The sequence below is a fragment of the Pipistrellus hanaki genome (assembly GCF_964339955.1).
Source record: "Pipistrellus hanaki genome assembly, chromosome: 5".
In the NCBI taxonomy this organism is placed as follows: Eukaryota; Metazoa; Chordata; class Mammalia; order Chiroptera; family Vespertilionidae; genus Pipistrellus; species Pipistrellus hanaki.
The window spans coordinates 14,698,658-14,717,999 of record NC_140507.1 but is presented as its reverse complement, the minus strand read 5'-3'; the positions used below and the strand labels follow the sequence as shown (position 1 = coordinate 14,717,999).

The following is a 19,342-nucleotide window of genomic DNA, read 5'->3' as shown; positions in this document are numbered from 1 at the left end:
AAGAATTCTCCAGACTTGATTAAATACAGGAATGTATAGATTCAAGATGTCCTGAACTGGATAAATAGAAAGAAACCCAGACCTGGACACATAATAATAAAACTGCAGAAAACCAAAGACAGAAAGAAATATCTTTAGTGTGAGATAAAAATATTAACTTGAAAAGAGCAATTGATGGAGTAAAAGTTGACTTCTCTCCAGAAGAAATAGAAACCAGAAGACAGTACTAAGTTATTGTCAATATGCTGAGAGTAACTGCCAACCTGGCATTTAAACCCAGGGAAAATTATCCAGAGAATAAAAGCCAAATAAAAACATTTTAAGATTCATAAAAACTATCAGAGATCACTGCAAATAGACCTGAGTTAAGACAATGCTAAAGGCTGTATTTTAGGCAATAAATAAATAAATAAAATAAATAAATAATAATAAAACCAGGTGGAAATTCAGAAATTCAAAAAGGAATAAAGAGCAACGCAAGTGGTAAAACTGAGTAAATATTGAGTTTGTAAAACAATATCATGTTGAATAGATTTACATATAATTAAAATGCATGCTAATAGCATATATCCAAAGAAGATTATATATATGAAAATAAAGTGTTTTAGGTCTTGGATAGTCTAGGAGGAAAGTAATAATATTGACAGATGTTGAAATGATAAAGATGCATGTAATCACTTCTATAAAAAAAAAACACCACTAAGAATATTGAAATCACCGCATAATTTTCAACCCAATAGAGAAAAAAAAATAGTTTAAAATAAATCAGTTCAAAATAAATAAGGAAGATAAAAAGAAGCATAGAGTAAGCCAAACAAATAGAAAGCTCAAAGTAAAGACTAGATTTAAACCAAAATCATATCAGCAGTGGAATTCCACATCTCCTTAGAGGTCCCTTCAAATCCACTCCAGAACAACTGAAGTCCTATTTTGGTCCAAAGGGTGTATAAAGACATTGATATTCTAATCCTTAAGCCCCAACAAATCAGTGTATGTGAAGAGTTTTTAAGTGTACTTGAAAAAACATCATATCAGTAACTCACTTAAATATAAATAAATTGCTCTAGTTAAAAGTTAAAGATTGTTGGGCTGGGGAAAAAAATTTAATTAAATGTCATCTACAAGGAAAACTGGCATTTTCATAACAAAATTAATGGAAGTGTAAGTTGGGAAAATGGTTTGGAAGGGGCTTTGGCAATAACTACCTACCAAGATTTTAATTAAACATAGCCTTTGAATAAGCAATCTTAGATAAAGGAATTTACTATCAGTTGTGTTCCTATTCATGCACAAAGATACACACGTAAGACTGCTCATTGCATATAGTCTATAATAGCAGAGGGTTGGTTGCAATCCAACTATTCACCAGCAGGAACCTGGTTAAATAAATATGACACATTGCCGAGACCAGTTTGGCTCAGTGGATAGAGTGTCAGCCTGCAGACTGAAAGGTCCCGAGTTCAATTCCGGTCAAGGGCATGTACCTTGGTTGTGGGCACATCCCCAGGGTGGGCGGGCAAGAGGCAGCTGATCGATGACTCTCTCTCTCTCATCGATGTTTCTAACTCTCTCTCCCTTCCTCTCTATAAAAAATCAATAAAATATATTTTAAAAAATAAATAAATAAATATGACACATTCATAATAATCTTTAGTATATTTTTCAACAATTAAAAATAAATTAGATTTTTCCAAGCTAATAGGAAAAGATACCCACAACATATTATGTAGTAGAAAAGAAGGTACCAAACAATTATACACTATAATCTTTTTTGTATAATAGAATGTATAGTATATATATACCATGCTTATTTGTCAATAAAGCATTTGGGAAAAATACACAAAACAGGGAATGGTGATTTTTCTCCAGGGAAGCGGACTGGGCATAGCAGGAAAAAGTTGAAAGAGATAAAATATTTAAATTGTATGTAATTTTTATTTTATTTTATTAATCCTCCGAGGATATCTTTATCCATTGATTTTTGAAAAGAGTGGGAGGTAGGGAGGCAAAGTGAGAGTGACAAAGAGAGAGAGAGAGAGATCAATTGATTGCTTGCTGCATGTACCCAGACCAGGGTCGGGGATTGAACCTGAAACCCTGGTACATGTCCTTGACCGGAAATCAAACCCTCAACCCTTCAGCAGTGCATGGGCTGACTCTCTAACCACTGACCTACTGGGTGATTTTGTTTTTTTCAATTTAAATTATATTATCTTCTTTTTTTTTCAGGGTGATTTTTATATAATAAAATAACTAGTGCAAAAATAATTTAAATTTTTTCTTTAAGAGGTAAGAAGTAAGAAGTTTTGCAAATTGAAAGCTTTCTGTTTGGCTGGAGTATTACATTTGTCTTCTCATTTTCCCTTTCTGCCTAACACACACACAGACACACATCATCATCATCATCATCATCATCATCATCATCCACAAATGTCTTCCTTCTCCAGGCAACATCAGAATCCTCTCATGTGGTATTCACACTTATAACAATAGGCCGGCCAGCAATACAGGCCAGGGAAACTTTAATTACCACAAGTTCAGTATGAAGTATCAGGGTGAGACATTGCTCTTTACAAAATGAATGTGGTCTTGGGTTGCATTGAAGAAAAATTTGATGGCCTCTTTCTGTTCTATGTTGGTCAGACCTCTGCATTCATTTCAAGCAACCCTATTTTTAACAGCTTTAGTGACTTGTAAATTACATGCTATAAATTTACCTATTTTAGGCATACAAGTCAATGTTTTTTAATAATATATTAGCGGAGTTGTACAACCATAACTACCATCTAATTTTAGAACATTTTCATCACCCCAAAAAGAAACCTTGTGCTCATTTAGTCACTCCTCAACTGTAAGTAACCCACACCCCCAATCTTAAAGCAACCACTAATCCTTGTCTCTGTAGATTAACCTACTCTAGACATTTCATATAAGTGAAATCATACAAATTCCAGTCTTTTGTGTCTAACTTCTTTCACTTAGCATAATGTTTTTGAGGTTCATACATGTTATACCATAAATCAGTACTTCTTATCTTTTCATTGCCAAGTAGATTCCATCGTGTTTGTTCATTTTGTTCACTCATTTATCAGCTAGTGGACATTTGAGAGGCTATTATAAGTAATGCTGCTATGAGCATTTGGTACAAGTTTTCATGTGTTATTTTAGGGATGCATTACGTACCTACGAAAAGAATCACTGGGTCATGTGATAACTATATTGAGCATTGTATAAAACCACTGTTTCCAAAGCAGCTGCACCATTTTGCATTCTCACCAACAATGGATGAGGCATCCATTTCTCCACCACCTTGTCACCTTGTTCTTGTCTATCTTTTATTACAGCCATCTCAGTGGGTGTGGAGTGACATCTCACAATGGTTTTGATGTGCATTTCCCTAAGGACTGATGATAGTAAGCATCTCATGTCCATATTGGCCATTCATATGTCTTCTTGAAGAAATTTTTATTTAAATTCTTTGCCAATTTTTGCCCTGGCCAGTGTAGGCAAGTGCTTAGAGCATCAGCCGATGCACCAAAGTGTCATAAGTTTGATTCCAGGCAACCAATCAATGTCTCTCTCTCTCACATCTATGTTTCTCTCTCTTTCTTCCCTTTCTCTTCATCCCTCCCTTTCACTCTCTCTAAAAAGCATTGGGAAGAAATGTCCTTGGGTGAGGATCAAAAATAAATGAGTGAATGGATGAATTAATTAATTAATTAATTAATTGCTCATTTTTAATTGGATTACTTATCTTCTTAGTAACCTATTTTAAGAAGGAGCAGTGGCAAAGCAGAGCACATTCAGACACAGATAAAGAAGAAAGGAAAACTGTTTCAGGAACAAGCAGGCAGAAGACTTGAATGCAGAGAGCAATCTGACCATTCCCTTCAAACATCTGAAGGCTGCCACATGGAAGAGAATACTGAACTATTTTTTAATTCCACGTGGAAAAAGGGAACAGGAACTGGAAGCCACAGAGAGGCAGACTTTTGTACACTCAGAAAGATACACTTTCTACCAGTTAGAACTACATGAAAATTAAACAGGAGACAGTGAGCTTCCTGTTGCTAGGAGGATTCAAGAAAATCAGATGCTTATAGTGAGGGTGCCAATAGTAAAATGGACCAAAGCAAGAGGAGAGAAATAGACCTACCTTCATTTATTTAAGGAGTATTTGAGAGTATAGTGTGAGCCAGTGACAGGGATGGAAACAGAGAACATGAGCATTACCTCCCTGACCCATTTGAGTTTGCACATTTCAGCCTGACCTGGCTGCTACTTTTGGCTTATGTCTACATGAAGATGTCTTTAAATGATCACATGATGTCCCATTCAAGGTACTGCAAAACCTTAAATAACCAGAATCCAAATAGAAACCAGAGCATTTTTCTTATATTCTTCATCATTGAGCAGGGGTGGAAAAACAGTGAACCAAGACATAATGAGATAGATTTAAAATAGAAATAAAAAATAGCTCAGCATATGTTTTAGGGGCAATAACCATTCTGCGCATTGTCTACACACTACACTCCTGGTGTTTTTCAATCATGATTCAAGTTCAAAATGGTGCTCTTGCTGTCTTCCAAGATTTTCCATCATACTGGGAGTCCAAAGGGGTAGCTGTGATCAATAGCATCAATGAGAGTCAGGGAAGGATGGCAAATGACAGCTGTAGCCACTGTACAGAGACCACAGGAGTGTGTTGCCTTGAAAGAATTTGAGATAGAATGCAGAATGAAGGCAGAGCCAAATCTCAGGCAGGAGGAGTGTTCAAGAAAATTAACTGCATACCAGAGGCAATAGTTCCAAGAACCAGAGATGAACTGGGCAGTGCCCTGGGGTTGGTTGACCATGGTAGACTAAGGAAGACCAAGACCAGCACTGAACACAGAGTCCAAAGATAAGCAAAGGTAAAGCAGACAGAGCTCAGAAAGGATGGCGAGACAGTGTGGTTGGGATCTGGAAGGCTAATGGAAGCACTGTTTGAATATGAGCCTGTGAGCCACTCTCACACCTACAGAATTCCACCGGGTGAGGATGTAAGTAGTAGGACCTAATTCCAGACTCCCGGAGTCAGCATCTCTGGGTTTGGCCCCAGCTATATGCATTCCACCACCTTCCAAGATTATTCTTAATTAAGCTCTGAACCACTGGTGAAAGGCTATGTATACACAGCTTCTGAGATAACCTGTAGGTTCAAGGTTCCAGTTCTCCAAGCACACTGGAGGTATCCTCACTGGAGACACACCGGTCCTGCCCACAAGTTTCAATAAACAAACACATCACGCTACACATGCCCAGGTGAATTAACAACGATGCCTGTCAGTCACAGAGCACCTACCTGTGCCAACCACTGTGCCAACTGCTTTACTGGCATTGCTATACTTAATGCTTATTTATGATCAGAGTCCAATTACTCCCAGCTCCTAGATGATGAAGCAGAGACTTGGAAAAACCAAGCAACTGGTCCTGGGCCCCCAGCCCAGCAAGAGGCAGCTTCGAGGTTCTGGGACAGTTGGACTCCAAGACCTGTGCTCTTTCCATGTGCTGTATTGCAAAATATTTCAAAAATAGTTTTTTAAATGCAGGAGTATGGAGAGGCTGCAACATTAGTTGATGGTGAGTGAGTCTTTTCTTTTCTTTTCTTTTCTTTCCTTTTTTTTTTTTTTTTTTTTTTTTTTTTTTTTTTTTTTTTTTTTTTTTTTCATCTCAGTGAATAAGAGTCTGAGATTATTTGGGAAAAGATTGAAATCCAAAACTCAGAGGAACAGATTAAAGTGATGCAGAGGCATTCCAAATTAGGAGAAAGCAATGACAGGACTTAGTTGATGGAGCTGCTGAAAGGAGATAAGACACCCAGGGCCTCTCTGAGGGAGCAGAGAGGGGAAGGAAAGAAACAATGTAGAGAACAGAGATAAAAGGGGAGGGAACAGAGGTAAGAGGCGGCGTGAGGACAGGGCCAGGGAGGAGGACAAAGCCAGGGAGCAGGACACACAGGGTTCTCTGCTGGAGTGTGGGGCCTAGGCCACTTCCTTTCTCTTTTGCTTTTTTGAAATCTATCAAGGGATATTTTAAAAGAGGAGAGGAAGCCGAATTTGTGGTATATTTTGAGTAGTCAATGCTGGTCATTCAAGAATGTGAAACCCAGGCCCCCAGTCTCTTCTGGCTTCATGTCCTTCACAACCCCCCTCCACCCTCCCCACCAATCTCCCCCCCCCCCCCCCACACACACCTATTTTCAGCTTCGCCATATTCAAACCAGCAGGCGATTAGGGGGAAACTGAAAACTCCCAATTGAGTAGTCCTTTCCCCCTACACAGAAGTATGATCATTAAGAGATCACAGAGATGTCGAAACAGGTGTGGCTCAGTGGATAGAGCCTCGGCCTGCAGACTGGAAGGTCCCGGGTTCGATTCTGATCATTGGCATGTAGCTTGGTTGCGGGCACATCCCCTGTGGGAGGTACACAGGAGGCAGCTGGTCGATGGTTTCTAGCTCTCTATCCTTCACCCTTCCTCTCTGTAAAAAATCAATAAAATATATTTTTTTAAAAAAAGAGAGAAAGACCACGGAGGTACTTATACACCCGGAGGGGCCATAGCTCAGGGATAAGCCCCAAGGGTTGGAAGCTGCTCAAGAGTTGGAATCTCAGCTCCACTGCAGACCAGCTACTATCAAAGCTTGCACTTCCTGTCTGTCAAACACAGATCACACTGACAACTCCCTCATAGAGACTGTTATGATTAAGTGAAATAATGCAGGTAAGGTGCTGAGGGTAGTGCTTGGCACACAGCAAGTGATAACTACTAGCCCTGTTCCTAGGTCCAAGTGCAAAGCTAGGCACACATGGCAGGCACCCCGTAAAGATGACATTGATCCGTGGGAGGAATGAGGACACTCAATTCCAATCTGCCTCACTCACTATGCTGGGAACCCAGAGTCACCTTACTTACCTTATGGAATTATAGACCCTCTTTCCACTTTTCTCCTCTATAACATGGAGATGGGCCCGTCCTCCAACACAGAGTACTACGCCTTTGAAACTGCTTACAAAAGTATGAGACAGAATAGAAATGTAGAAGTGGCTATTCCTATTCCTCTAACCTTGCACTTTCATCAAGCTGACTGCTTTTGCCACCCTTAGAAAGCTTCATGGCAGCTGAGAGTGTTTGTTATCATTTGCCTTCACCTCCCAGGGCCAAATGTTTCCGTTTCATTCCTCCATTGACTCCCAACACTCGCATCAAAGGGATGGTTTCCCAGCTTCAAGGAGGTGTGTGTGCAGAATTCTAAACATTCCTTTTCATCCCTTCATTCTTTTTGCTCCTCAGGTACAAATATCTGGAATCATGAAAGGCATAATAAAGAGAGAAATGGCTTTGTAGTCTGTGAGCTTCCTGGGAACAGGGAGTGGGTCTGTCTTGTTTGTGGCTATACCTCTCTGCACCCAGTGGGGCCCTCGGGAACATGGGAGACAATAAGCTTTTGTGGGATGAGTGAATGTGGCGGAAATCAATGTTGTCTACCCAACATCCACTCCCAGTTTCTCCCAGGCTGAATAATGCTAAATTTTGGCTGAATGGCAATGTACACAGCCTGGGAGCTGAGTAACCATCAGTCCTAGAAATTAGTCCTAGCAATCTCATTTCCCTTTGCCAAAGGGTGGGCATGTGACCCAGTGAAATCTATGGCCAATGAAATATATAGGTAACTCTTCTGGTAACTTCTATGAATGATTTTCCATTTTTATATGGTGTTACAGTCATATAAGGGGAAAATACTGCTGAGCTAAGCCCACTTCCTTCCTCTGTGGGATGTCTGTGCAGAGGGCAGAGTAGAGCTGTGGTAGCCATCTCGCAACCATGAGGAAGGCCCAAGAACGTCAGAAACTGTCATATCTACCTTACTGAAGCTGCTGAACTGCCTAAGTCCAGGTGTCTAAGTATGAGAAATAATTCCCTAATTAATCCCTACTTTTCAGCATTCTTTTACTTGCAGCTGAATACAATCCTACTGAGACAATGAATGATTGTGCCCAGAGGAGGGTCTTTCATTATATTTGGGTACAATAGAGCAGGTAGTTGCCTTACTACCAAGTTCCTTGTTCTAAAAAAAAAGGATGTCCACTTATTTTCATATTCCCACTTTCAATATCACTTATCATATTTCTACTTTAACATCGAAACCCGCCATGCTTCTCTTAAAATCTCAGGGTCATCTCATTACTCCTTTGAGGTTTCTGAACAGACTAAGGTGTCACCTTTATATCCAGATGTTCCTTATCTGTTTATCTGTTCTGTTTTCTCATTGTCACTTTCTACAGAGCAAATACAGGCATAACCTGGAGATATTGCTGGTTCAGTTCCTGACCACTGCAATAAAGTGGGTGTAGCAATAAATTGAGTCATAATCTTTTTACTGGTGGAGGGTCTTGCCTTCAACTTGTAAAACACACATCAGTGAAATGCAATCAAACAAGATATGCCTGCATTATATCTAGATCTTAATTGCTTTAATGGGCCCCATCCATAGTAATGGGGACATTTAGGTGATTATCTAGTGTCCTCAGATCTTCTTGAGCAATTTTATTGGTCATTTCTTTGAGCAAAATCATGCAGGGGGGTACTAGACCCACATAAACTTGTATCTTAGGCCAAGAATTATCCTGACTAATGGGAACATTACTTTCTGGCTCAAAGCTACCCTCCCTTAAGAAGTGGTTTACAAACATTGCGGCACATTTGAATTACCTGAGGTGCTATAAAAGAATGCCTAATACCTAGGTCTCCCCCACACCAAATAAATGGGGACCTCAGAGGGGAGTCAAGCAAGAGTGGTTTTCAACTTGCCACATGACTCCAATGTGCAGCCAAGTTTGAACATCAATGCTTTACTTCCCAATCTGTAATGTGCATGTGAATCACAGAGAGACCTTGTTGAAATGCAGATTCTGAGGGACTAGGGTAGGGACTGATATGCATTTCTAACAAGTCCCTTCTTAGAGCCCCACATTTTGAATAGCCAGGATCTGGAATCTAGATGTAGCAATCTATTCTAATGATGGATCTGAATGAATTACTCTACTTGAGCCCAACTGCAAAGCCACACACACACACACACACACACAATGATCACTGCGATAGAGTCCAGAGCAGGGGCTGTGAATCCAAGAACCAGAGGGCTGCTGCTTTTGATCTAGGTTAGCTGTGGACTTACATTGACCAACCATCCCAGCTGGCCGAGGACTGAGGGAGTCCCCAAATGTGAGAGGAACTTTGAGGTTTCAACCGAGGACAAGTGGTCACCCTAATCATGGTGGTTTTTTAAAAAGCAACAGAACAGCCAAGCTTTGAACTTCCTCATTCCAATTCCTCTTTCTGGGAGTGTCAGTCCATCATGGGGTCAAGGATGTGCTGGCAAAGATGATTCAAGGAAAAAAAAATGCTGAGTTGCATGTACCAACAGGAACCTACTGGATATGACCTTGGGAGGGAAAATAATGGGGCATAGCCTGGTGGACTTAGGAAAATCCAAGAACAAGTCTATCACCTGGCTGCAGAGCGAAGTCTAGGGTACTCTGGCACTGTTTCCTTGCCCCAGGGTGGGGTGGGGTGGGGGGTAACTCATTCCCCCTATTTGGCCCTCAGTTTCACCAGCTAAACAAAATGAAAGATGTCTTTCCTGCTCCCAGGTCCCCCCACTCCATATACTACACGGATAAAGGCCAGGAAGGCAGAGCACCACCTTTTCAGCTCAGAAAGTGAAACCACCATGTTGTGTGAGCAGCGGGCTCCAGTCTTCCCAAGCACCTTCCTAATGGCATTAGCATTTGCCTAATTCCAGAACAAGTCCCCTCCTGGTCCTTTGAATCTCAGAGAGCTGAGAACCCATAGCGCTCTTCTTTTCGTTCTTCCTTTCTTTCTTTTTAAGACTGTAACTTGTTTACAAATCTAAATGAAACTCTATTTCAGACTCAGTGGCTTCCTCCTTCTGCTCTTGCCTCCACCTGGGGAGCCCACTTCTCAGCTCTTTGTTTTCTTTAGAGAGACAGCAAGCCTCCCCAGCCACCCATTGCCGCGTTCCTGTTGACCTTTCATTAAGCCTGCTGACAGCTGGCCTCAGCTCTCAATGAGTTAGTTCAACACATTCCCTTTTCAATGTGTCCCACCTGGCTTCATTAAGGCTCCTGCCAGGTTCTCCACTTGCCACTTCCTCTGCAAATGCAAATGAGATTCTGAGTAAATAATTTTCGGACCAGGGAAGATTGAACTATAAAGGGGTGGGGAATTGGAGAACTGTCAAAATGCTCGGGCTGCTCAGGATTTGAGTAAAGGAACATCTATTTGGGACCAAGCAGGTCAATGCCGCCCTCTGCAGGCATCATGTCTTTCCTTCCAGCCCTCAGTGTGTGGGGTCCTTCCTGCCTGCCAAGCCTCAGTTCTGTTCCTGGGGGCTGGACTTATGTGACCTCAGGCAAGTGCCTTCATCTAACTCTGCTTCTGTTTTCTCAGCTCCCAAAGCAAGAATGATATGCCTGCCCATTGGGGTTGCTGGATCCTTGCGAGGAATCTACAGGCTGTATCAGGGCAGAATTGAGACTGATTTTTTTTTCCTCTCTTAAAAGTAATGTCAAAAGAGTAGACATAGGAAAGGTGGCTTCCTTGGAAGGCTGTGTGCTTATTGTATTATTTTTGTGATTGCCCTAAACATACCAGGCAGTGTGTCAGGGAAATTCCTTCCACTTCTGGTGACTTCCCACATTTCTGCCCCACCAGAGGTCTCCCTCATTCAGATACACATTCTTTCCATTCACTCATTCATTCATTCATTCAACAGCCATTTGCTTTCACCTCTCTCCTTGGGTCCTTCATGTCGCAGTTATGGAAGTTTTAAAATAAATCTGTTCCTACTGAGGAGCACATTTCCACGAACTGTGTTTAATCTGGGTTGCCTTACAGTCAGATCATGCGTTGGCCCTGGTTGAATGTCCACTTACTGCATTTTGCTCTGGTGGACTCTTGATTGTTCCCAAAATTGAATTCCCCAAGCAAGAATTAAGATGTGACACCATGGTCATCCCTAAAGACACTCAAATGTGAACAGAAAATAATAGAAAACCAAGGAGTTTTGGAGATGACATCAGTTCCTGCATTATTGATAAAGCAGAGACCCCAGGGCTGCTCACACCATTCCTGGAGTGGGGCACTGGAAGCTGATATGCAAACGCATCCACAGTGAAGTCAACTACGGGAGGGGAGGATTCAGTAATCACATTCCAGAAACAAGGTAATTTCCAGAGACATAGGTTTGGTGTACCTGGAGCACTACCACGTAGAGGAGATATTAGACGTGTTCTGTGTGAGCACCATGAGTTCAATGAGGACTGACAGGCAGATGCTATCTGGAGGCAGAACTGTCCTGAGATTGTATGGGCTTCCCTGAGTGTGGCAGTGAGCTCATCATCACTGAATGTATTGAAGCACAGTGAGCGAGATCACTTAGCAGTGATGCTGGGAAGGCGATGAAGCATCTCAGGTGCCTTCCACTTGTGAAACTAAAGCAAGACTGGCCCAATGACACCAATGGAATAGATGGGGTTTTAAAAGCAAACAAATAGACATTCTAAGACTGATTTGACAATTCACACATCCTACCCCTGTCCTCCATTGTAAAAAATAAAAATAAAAAATAAAAAAATTGGCACGTTATAGTGTGAAAAGACCATCTTCATCTTCTCTCCCACGCTGTAGGTCATCGAGGCCGTTTTTACTTTCTCCAACATTGTGTAGCCTACAGAGAGAAAAGAGGCTGTTCATACAAACCCCAAGACCAGGAAAAAATGGATAAATTACAACACAACAAACTGAGGCTGTCAGAGTTAAAAGGGCTCAGAGCCTATCCAGTCCAACTCTTTCATGTCACAGATGGCCAAACTGAGGCCCTATGGGATAAAGGGTTTTTGTCAATCTGTTTTAATAGGAAGTTAGAAGTTTCTATATTAGAAAATATAGATCACAACCTAAAGACATTTATACTTACACACACAAAATCTACAACTGTGACCTTAGAAGGTCACCTTACTGAGCCTCAGTTTCTCTACTTCCTAGTATTTATTTGCTAACAGATATTGTGATAATTGTAGAATTATTAAGTGAAGACAAGGTTTTCATCACAGTTTATATCAAATCTTTTTATTCCTTTTCCAGAAAGTTGTAGAACAGGACAAATTTTCAAAATCCCTTTTTAGAGACTCTTGAAATGACTAAACACAAACAAACAAACAAAAATACTTGCTCCCATGGATCCCAAGGTGTACTAGTAATTGGGCAGAAGAAGCCATATCCCAAGAATGATATTCGTTGTTTTTTCACTTTTCATACTGCCCACTCTCCTCTCCATGAACTCCGGTTTTACAACGTCCTTTTAAAGTGAGTTGCCCAGAGTTGAACAAAGAACTTCTAGCAGAGAATAGAGTGATATATCGCCTTCTTTCTTTTGCATGCCATACTTCTATTAATGCAACCTGCCTTTGCAGTTGCATGTTGGACAATGTAACAGTGTTAACCAAGGCAGAGGAAAATGTGAGCTAAAGTCCCACCTCCTTTTCACCTCTAACGTCACATCTCTCCAACCCCGTATTTAATCAGAATACAAGCATAAGTCATTAAACCACTGAGTAGTATCTAATCATTTGTAACACCTTGTTCTATCATTACAATGATCAGTCATGCAAGATGAATTACCTTATGTGTTTCTGGAAGCAATTGATTTTCATGACTTTTCCTGGAAAGACAAAGCCATAGTATAAGCGGAGTGCTGTGCTAGGACATTTGAAATGCTGGGGGAGCCCACTACTATCTAAAAAAAAAAAAAAAAAAAAAAGAAGAAGAAGAAGCAGAAATAGTGTAAAGGTGACAATTTGGGGACTGGAAAGTCATTTCTTTTCCTGGATTAAATGACTGCTTCGTTAGGCCCCTTGGCAGTGCCCATCACCTACAAACTTATTCCAACTTGTGGGCAATGGTGTTAAGCTGCTTCACCCCTGAGTCATTTGCCAACCCACAATGCAAGTACTCATTTGGGTTTTAAAATACTTCCTCATGAGACTTACCCAGAATATCCAAAACTGTGACATGCCTCTGTAAATTTCCTTTGCCAGGTTTCAAAATACACAAGTGTCCCTTGTGTTGCTCAAACAGGCTGAGATGGATATTAGTCTTATCTCCTCACTTGCTATTTTGAAACAGTTCCTGTTAATGACTAGAGAACAATTCCCCCCCCTCCCCCATTTTATAGCAGGACCAGGTGCCACATGCCTATCCTTTGCATGAAAACTATAAACCTATTTCATGACTCCTTTCTGTAGGGTCTTAAAGCTTTTTTTTTTTTTTTTTTTAAGTGGGAGGTGGGGGCACGGTCATGGTCCAGCTGGAGAATTTAAATAATAGCTATGGGCCCTTCCCCTTGAAAAATGCAAATAAGAATGTACAAGCACTTTTGTATATGATTTCAAGGGACTCACTTGTCCCCTAAGTTCTATCTAGGGGACCCAGATTAAGAAAGCTTGCTTAAAGGGAACAAATAAGAAGACTAGGGATCATTTGTGACTTTCTTTCTGGGACAATCCTAGCCAGAAGCAGAGACTGGGTCAGGGCTTCCTCCCAAGACACTGATAATAAGAGCACTTTCCACTTAAAGCACTCATGAGCCCGGGATGTGTTAGGCACTTGAAGAATCTAGGGACGCAGACTCCTCCCAGGGCCCTGGTTGGGCTTGTGCATGGAGGCAACCGATTGATGTGTTTCTCTCACATTGATTTTTCTCTCTGTCTTTCCCTCTATCTTACACTCTCCCTAAAATCAATGGAAAAATATCCTAGGGTGAGGATTAAAAAAATAACAAAAGAGACTAGTCAGGACTGACACAGAGTAAGTGTCCAATAAGTGAAGGTGCTCTCTTATTTCCCCCAAAATAGAACTCTATCAGGAAGATGATACACAAAGCCTTTAGCATCCTGAGGAGAATGGCTTTACCCATCACCTCCTTGACCAGGATGGAGACAATGACAGAAAGGGACTCTGGGAAATGGAGAAAAGGAGCAGGAAGCAGCATCGATCTACTCCCATGTCCTCTTGGTGTCTCCATATCTCTAAAGGGCTTCATCCATCCTTACCTCGAAGTAGAAGCACTACAATCAATGCACACAGCACAAATCCAAGGGAGGGAGCAATGATCTTCGCAAGGAAGGAGCCGTCCACCCCACTCAACTGGTGAGACACAGGGAAGATGATTGGACCATTTGTTTCTGAATCTTTACACTCACATGAGTTTCCAGCTCCAACCACACCCTTCAATGGCCAGAGCTTCACTGCATCTCACCACCTTTTGCCCCATATGTCTCATGATCAAAACAAAGCCAGCCTTACAAATAAAAGAAAAAATTTTTTAGCCCAGCTGGTAAGCTCAGTGGTTGGGCATCAACTCATGCAACAGAAGGTCACCAGTTTGATACATTGTCAAGAAACATGTCTGGGTAGTGGTTGTGTGTTTGATCCCCAGTAGGGAATGTCCAGAAGGCAGCCAATAGATATTTATTGTATATCTTTCCCTTTCCCTTCCTCTCTCTGAAATCAACACAACATATTAAAACAATTTTTTCTTTTCTTTCTGAAAACCCAAAACATTGACCAGATATGTTCTGTGGGGCCCTGCGGTCTGAAGGTAATTAATAATAATAATAATAACAATAATAATAGTGGTGCTGTGCACTGTGTTCACTGTCAAATCACCAGGCGGGGAATTGCCTGAATCCTTTGAGTTCTCCCTAGCCCTGTGCAGTCCTTCTCATGACTGACTCAGACTTCTAGAGACAACAATATCAAAGAGAAAAATGGAACTCAATGTCACATTTCCTACAGCAGTGTTTCTCAAAGTGTAGGCCAGGGAACCCATGAGATAAAAATGATGTTCATGAGACATTTCTGGCCATTTTGATTGTCCTTCTCTACTGAGCGGTACAGTGGAGATTCCCAGAGGTTACGTGGGGTGTGCTGATATAGAGAAATTAGAATCTACACAGATATGAGAATCTCTCTGTCTTCTGTCGAGCCACATATTGAGATTTGTGAATGTAAAGCACTGCCGCTTTCCTCACTTATATTTTTCTATTTGGGAAAAAAATGGTGGCAGGTGACAATTCTGTAGGGTGTCACTAATCTCAGGCCAATTGGAAGGAACACACAATGATTTCCCACGTACTTTTATTTTTAATTTTTTGTTTTTCACAGCATCTGTGCATATAGAAGTCATAATATTTATGTTATTTCTGCTGAGAGTACAACTCTACAAATTCCTTTGCTATTTCATAACATTCATGATTCATTTTGCAGCTTCAATATAGTTTCTCTCCCTTATCCATTCCTGCAAACACCGATGTAGATTTTAAAAACCTAAGTCACATACTTCAAATACTTCACAAAAATGTTTACCTTTTCTCTTTCAACTTCATTTTCCATAAGAATTGTCGTCTCAGTGGCTGGAGAGGAAATGTCTATTTTTCCTTTGAGACAATGAAAAAATCACATTTTGAAATAGGCTTTCAAAGCTGAGCTGGAATTTCAGTTGATATGTTTAATCTTTTAATATCATCTTCTATGGTACAATTTATTTATGAACATTTGTTATGGTTTTATCTAAAGTTCATATTCTACCCAACATTACCCCACAGGATCATCCCCATTTTGTAGATAGGAAGAATGAGGCATTAGGCCAGCAGGCTATCAGGTCTAAGTTTCTTTTAGGCCCCAACAATGGGAAGATTTTTATCCAAGAAGAAAATTTGTCACTCTATTAGTTAACATATATTTATTGACTATTTATTATAGGCCAAATACTTATGGTAGCTGTACTATTGACCTTGTTAATGAACTTACAACTTAGTACAGAAGACTAAATTTAAACAAATAATGTGAACAGTTTAAGAACCGTTATAATTATGCAAAATTCTGGAAGAATTAATATAAGATCATAGGTCCATACCATGAGGATGGTTGACCTGTTTGGAGGGTCAAGAAAAGTGTCCTTGAGAATGTGAAGTTTTAGCTGAGATGTGGAGTCATCAACTTAATAAAAGAGTAACATGCTAATTGACCATTCCTTCGAGACACCCATAGCCAATCAGGAGTATGCAGATTAACCCAACAAAGATGGTGGGTTAATTTGCATACATGGGCACCCAGCGGCTGGGGGCAGGGTGGACAGCTACTCTGGGCCTCTGAGCAGCATGAGAAGGTGGAAAGGTGGCTCCAGCCAAAGCAAAGGCAGTGCTGGCAGCCAGGGAAAGGAAGGCCCATTCTGGCATGAATCTTTGTGCATCGGGCTTCTAGTTTATATATAACTGATCTTTGAGTTCAACAAGGAACATATACTGAGAATCCTACTAAGTGCTAAACACTGTTCCAGGCACCAAGAATGCTGAGATGAGTATGGTATGGCCCTACTCTCACAAAACTTACAGTACATTAAAGAAGGTTATTTAAGCCTAACATTGTAAGAGTAAGAATGATGGAGTATGGACAGGCAGCTGGAGAGGGTGAGCAGAGGGAGAAGCACAAAGGCCAACATCGTAGTTCAGTGAGAGCTATTAGAATAAAGCTCCATTTGGACAGGGTCCCCCTCTGCCTGCTTAGCAAGGGAACCCCAACACTTCCTGACACATACTTGGTGCTCAATAAATGAATTTGAATCTGAATCAAGGTTGAGCGGGAGATACTGTTCTGAGTGTCATCAGTATCTGGGGAGCCATTCAAATTTTCAAAGTGCATAAGAAATCCAAGGGTTGCATGTCCAGAGAGAGAAGAACAGGTGTCCTGGGAAACCCCGTGCTTAATAGTTGGGTAGAGGAAGTGAAGAAATGGGCAGAAAAGCATGGTCATTAAAAGGCAGGGCAGGAGAAAATGTCCAGAAAAGATTCAAAATCATCATGCAGTACAATCTTCTGATAGGAACAGAATGTAATGCCACATAAGACAGACCTGAATGGAATAAATACCTAGGCTAATAATTACTCCAACTGAGCATCATTTCCCCCAAGCTTCCTCGCACGCAAGACAAAAGGAGAAATGTGACTGGTTTTATAAGGCTCATAATTTGCTATAGGAGAGCTTATGGACAGGGAGGGTGACTTGCTAACCATCTCAGAGCACAGAACTCCGAGAAAGAAGTCGGCATGTTTTATACTCTACAACTCAGTTATTGTTGTTTTACTCTCTGCTATTATCCCCTGGAGCTGGAAACTGCAAGTCAGAATTCAAAACTTCTACTCCTTTTCTGTAAGAATCCTGTTAGACTACAATCATTTGTGATGGATAAGCCTGAAATTGAAACCATCACAGAGAAAAGCCAGCCTGGGTCAGTTTTGTCAGGGCTAATCTGTATTTTAAATTGGAGTCATCTAATGGGGGAGGCATCTAGCAAACACATACTCTGTGGAATGAAACCAAACAGCACTTTTTCTTTTCTTCTTTTTTCCTTCAAAAAATGCCAAAAGCCCCAGTGTAAAGCAGTACAAGTATACAAACTAGCAACAAGAAACACAAATCAGTGATTTTTCTTCCTTGTGAAGAGTAGTGACAGGAAGGGCTGGGGATGTGGGTTAGACCAAGTCAAGACCATTGTTTTTCGTGTCTGTCGTCTGTGCTCTCCTGGCCCCACATTCTCAAGGCCCTGGACTCTGATACAAACAGGTAAGAAGACTAAACCCTATTGAAGGGCATAGAATTAAACTCAGGAGAATGCCATCTAATGTCATATTGTTACTAATAGTCCAATGAACATATAATCTTCAGGAGTAGCCCTATGGGTAGGCACTATCTCATACTGCCCAAGAAAACACTGAGACTCAGAGGGTTGAGCAACTTGATCAAGGTCACACAGGTTGCAGGTGGGGGAGCTGGGACTTGAGCCTGTATGACTAACATTAAAACCTGTGTTCTTGCCCAAACCAGTTTGGCTCAGTGGTAGAGCGTCGGTCTGCGGACTGAAAGGTCCCAGGTTTGATTTCGGTCAAGGGCATGTACCTTGGTTGTAAGCACATCCCTGGTAGGGGGTGTGCAAGAGGCAGCTGGTCGATGTTTCTCTCTCATCGACGTTTCTAGCTCTCTATCTCTCTCCCTTCCTTTCTGTAAGAAATCAACAAAATATATTAAAAAAAAAAAACAAAAAAAAAACACCTATGTTCTTGAGGACCTCATTATATAGGAGCTGAAGCACAATTGTACCAAGCACAAAGCATGGTATGCAGCAAGGATGCAAGAAAGACTGTGCAGTACAATGATTTGCATGGAATCTAGAAAAAGGATGATCCAGAATAGTGGTCTCCAAAGAGGGCTTGGTGCTTACCATGTTGGTGCAAGACCATCCACTGGGTATGGGGAAAATGAGAGTATCTATTTACATGAAATTAAATTCCATGCTTTCAACATTTATTTTGGAGGATTATATTTTAAAACATATATATGAATATGGAGGTATGTAAACAAATTATCAATAAATTATTTTACTAATCAGGATACATTATTAATCTGGTCTAAAGAAGAATGAGTCATTTGTCTCTCAAACAGTTGGGAGACCATGGTAGGCAGAATAATGACACCTTAAGGTGTCTACAACCTAATCATCAGAATTTTTGAATATGTTTCCTTACATGGCAAAAGAGACTTTGCAATGTGATTAAGCCAAAGATCTTGAGATGGAAAGATTTATCCTGGACTAGCTACTGAGCCCGATGTATTCACCAAGACCCTTCTAAGAGGTAGGCGAAAATGTCAAAGTCAGGGACAAGATGATGGAAGAAGAGGTCAGAGAGAGAGAGATTTGAAGATACTACATTGCTGACGTTAAAGATGGAAGAAGGGGCATTAAACTCAAAACTAAAAAGAAATACTAACAGACTAAATGCATCTACTTTAAGTTGCAAATGTTATAGGCAATTACATTTTTTCTTATTACTACTTTGCATAATTTTGAAATCTTTTTCAAATGTAAAAATCTTAACTGTAAAATATCCCATGTATCATAAGTTAATCACTGGAAACTCTCTAAGATGCCTGAGTCATGAGCTAACCCTCGTGTCATTTCTCTGAAGCAGTCCCACAGTGACCTTCTAAGCGAAACTTTGAAGATAGGTGTTAGGAACCCATTAACCCACAGTCAAAGACGGTTTGGGTGGTCCCGTTAGCAAAATCACCTCCCTAGTCCAAGAGTACTGACATACAAAGATGTACAGGAAGCCTAAGCCACCAGCCAATCGGCCAATCATTTGACTGACTGGCTGGTAGCT

At 40.8% G+C, this 19,342-nt stretch overlaps 1 protein-coding gene across 1 annotated transcript in view; it reads right to left on the bottom strand.

The window, feature by feature from the left end:
* Positions 1-10,921: 10,921 nt before the first annotated feature.
* Positions 10,922-19,342, bottom strand: part of LOC311622303 (T-cell immunoglobulin and mucin domain-containing protein 4-like) — a 30,025-nt gene continuing 21,604 nt past the window's right edge. Inside the window, exons 4-7 of the mRNA XM_084883273.1 lie at positions 15,492-15,562; positions 14,177-14,270; positions 12,747-12,786; positions 10,922-11,793 (exon numbers count right to left, since the gene is read on the bottom strand). Of these exons, the coding sequence (XP_084739399.1) occupies positions 11,709-11,793; positions 12,747-12,786; positions 14,177-14,270; positions 15,492-15,562 (290 nt within the window). The 3' untranslated portion in view covers positions 10,922-11,708. The remainder of the gene's footprint in view (positions 11,794-12,746; positions 12,787-14,176; positions 14,271-15,491; positions 15,563-19,342) is intronic.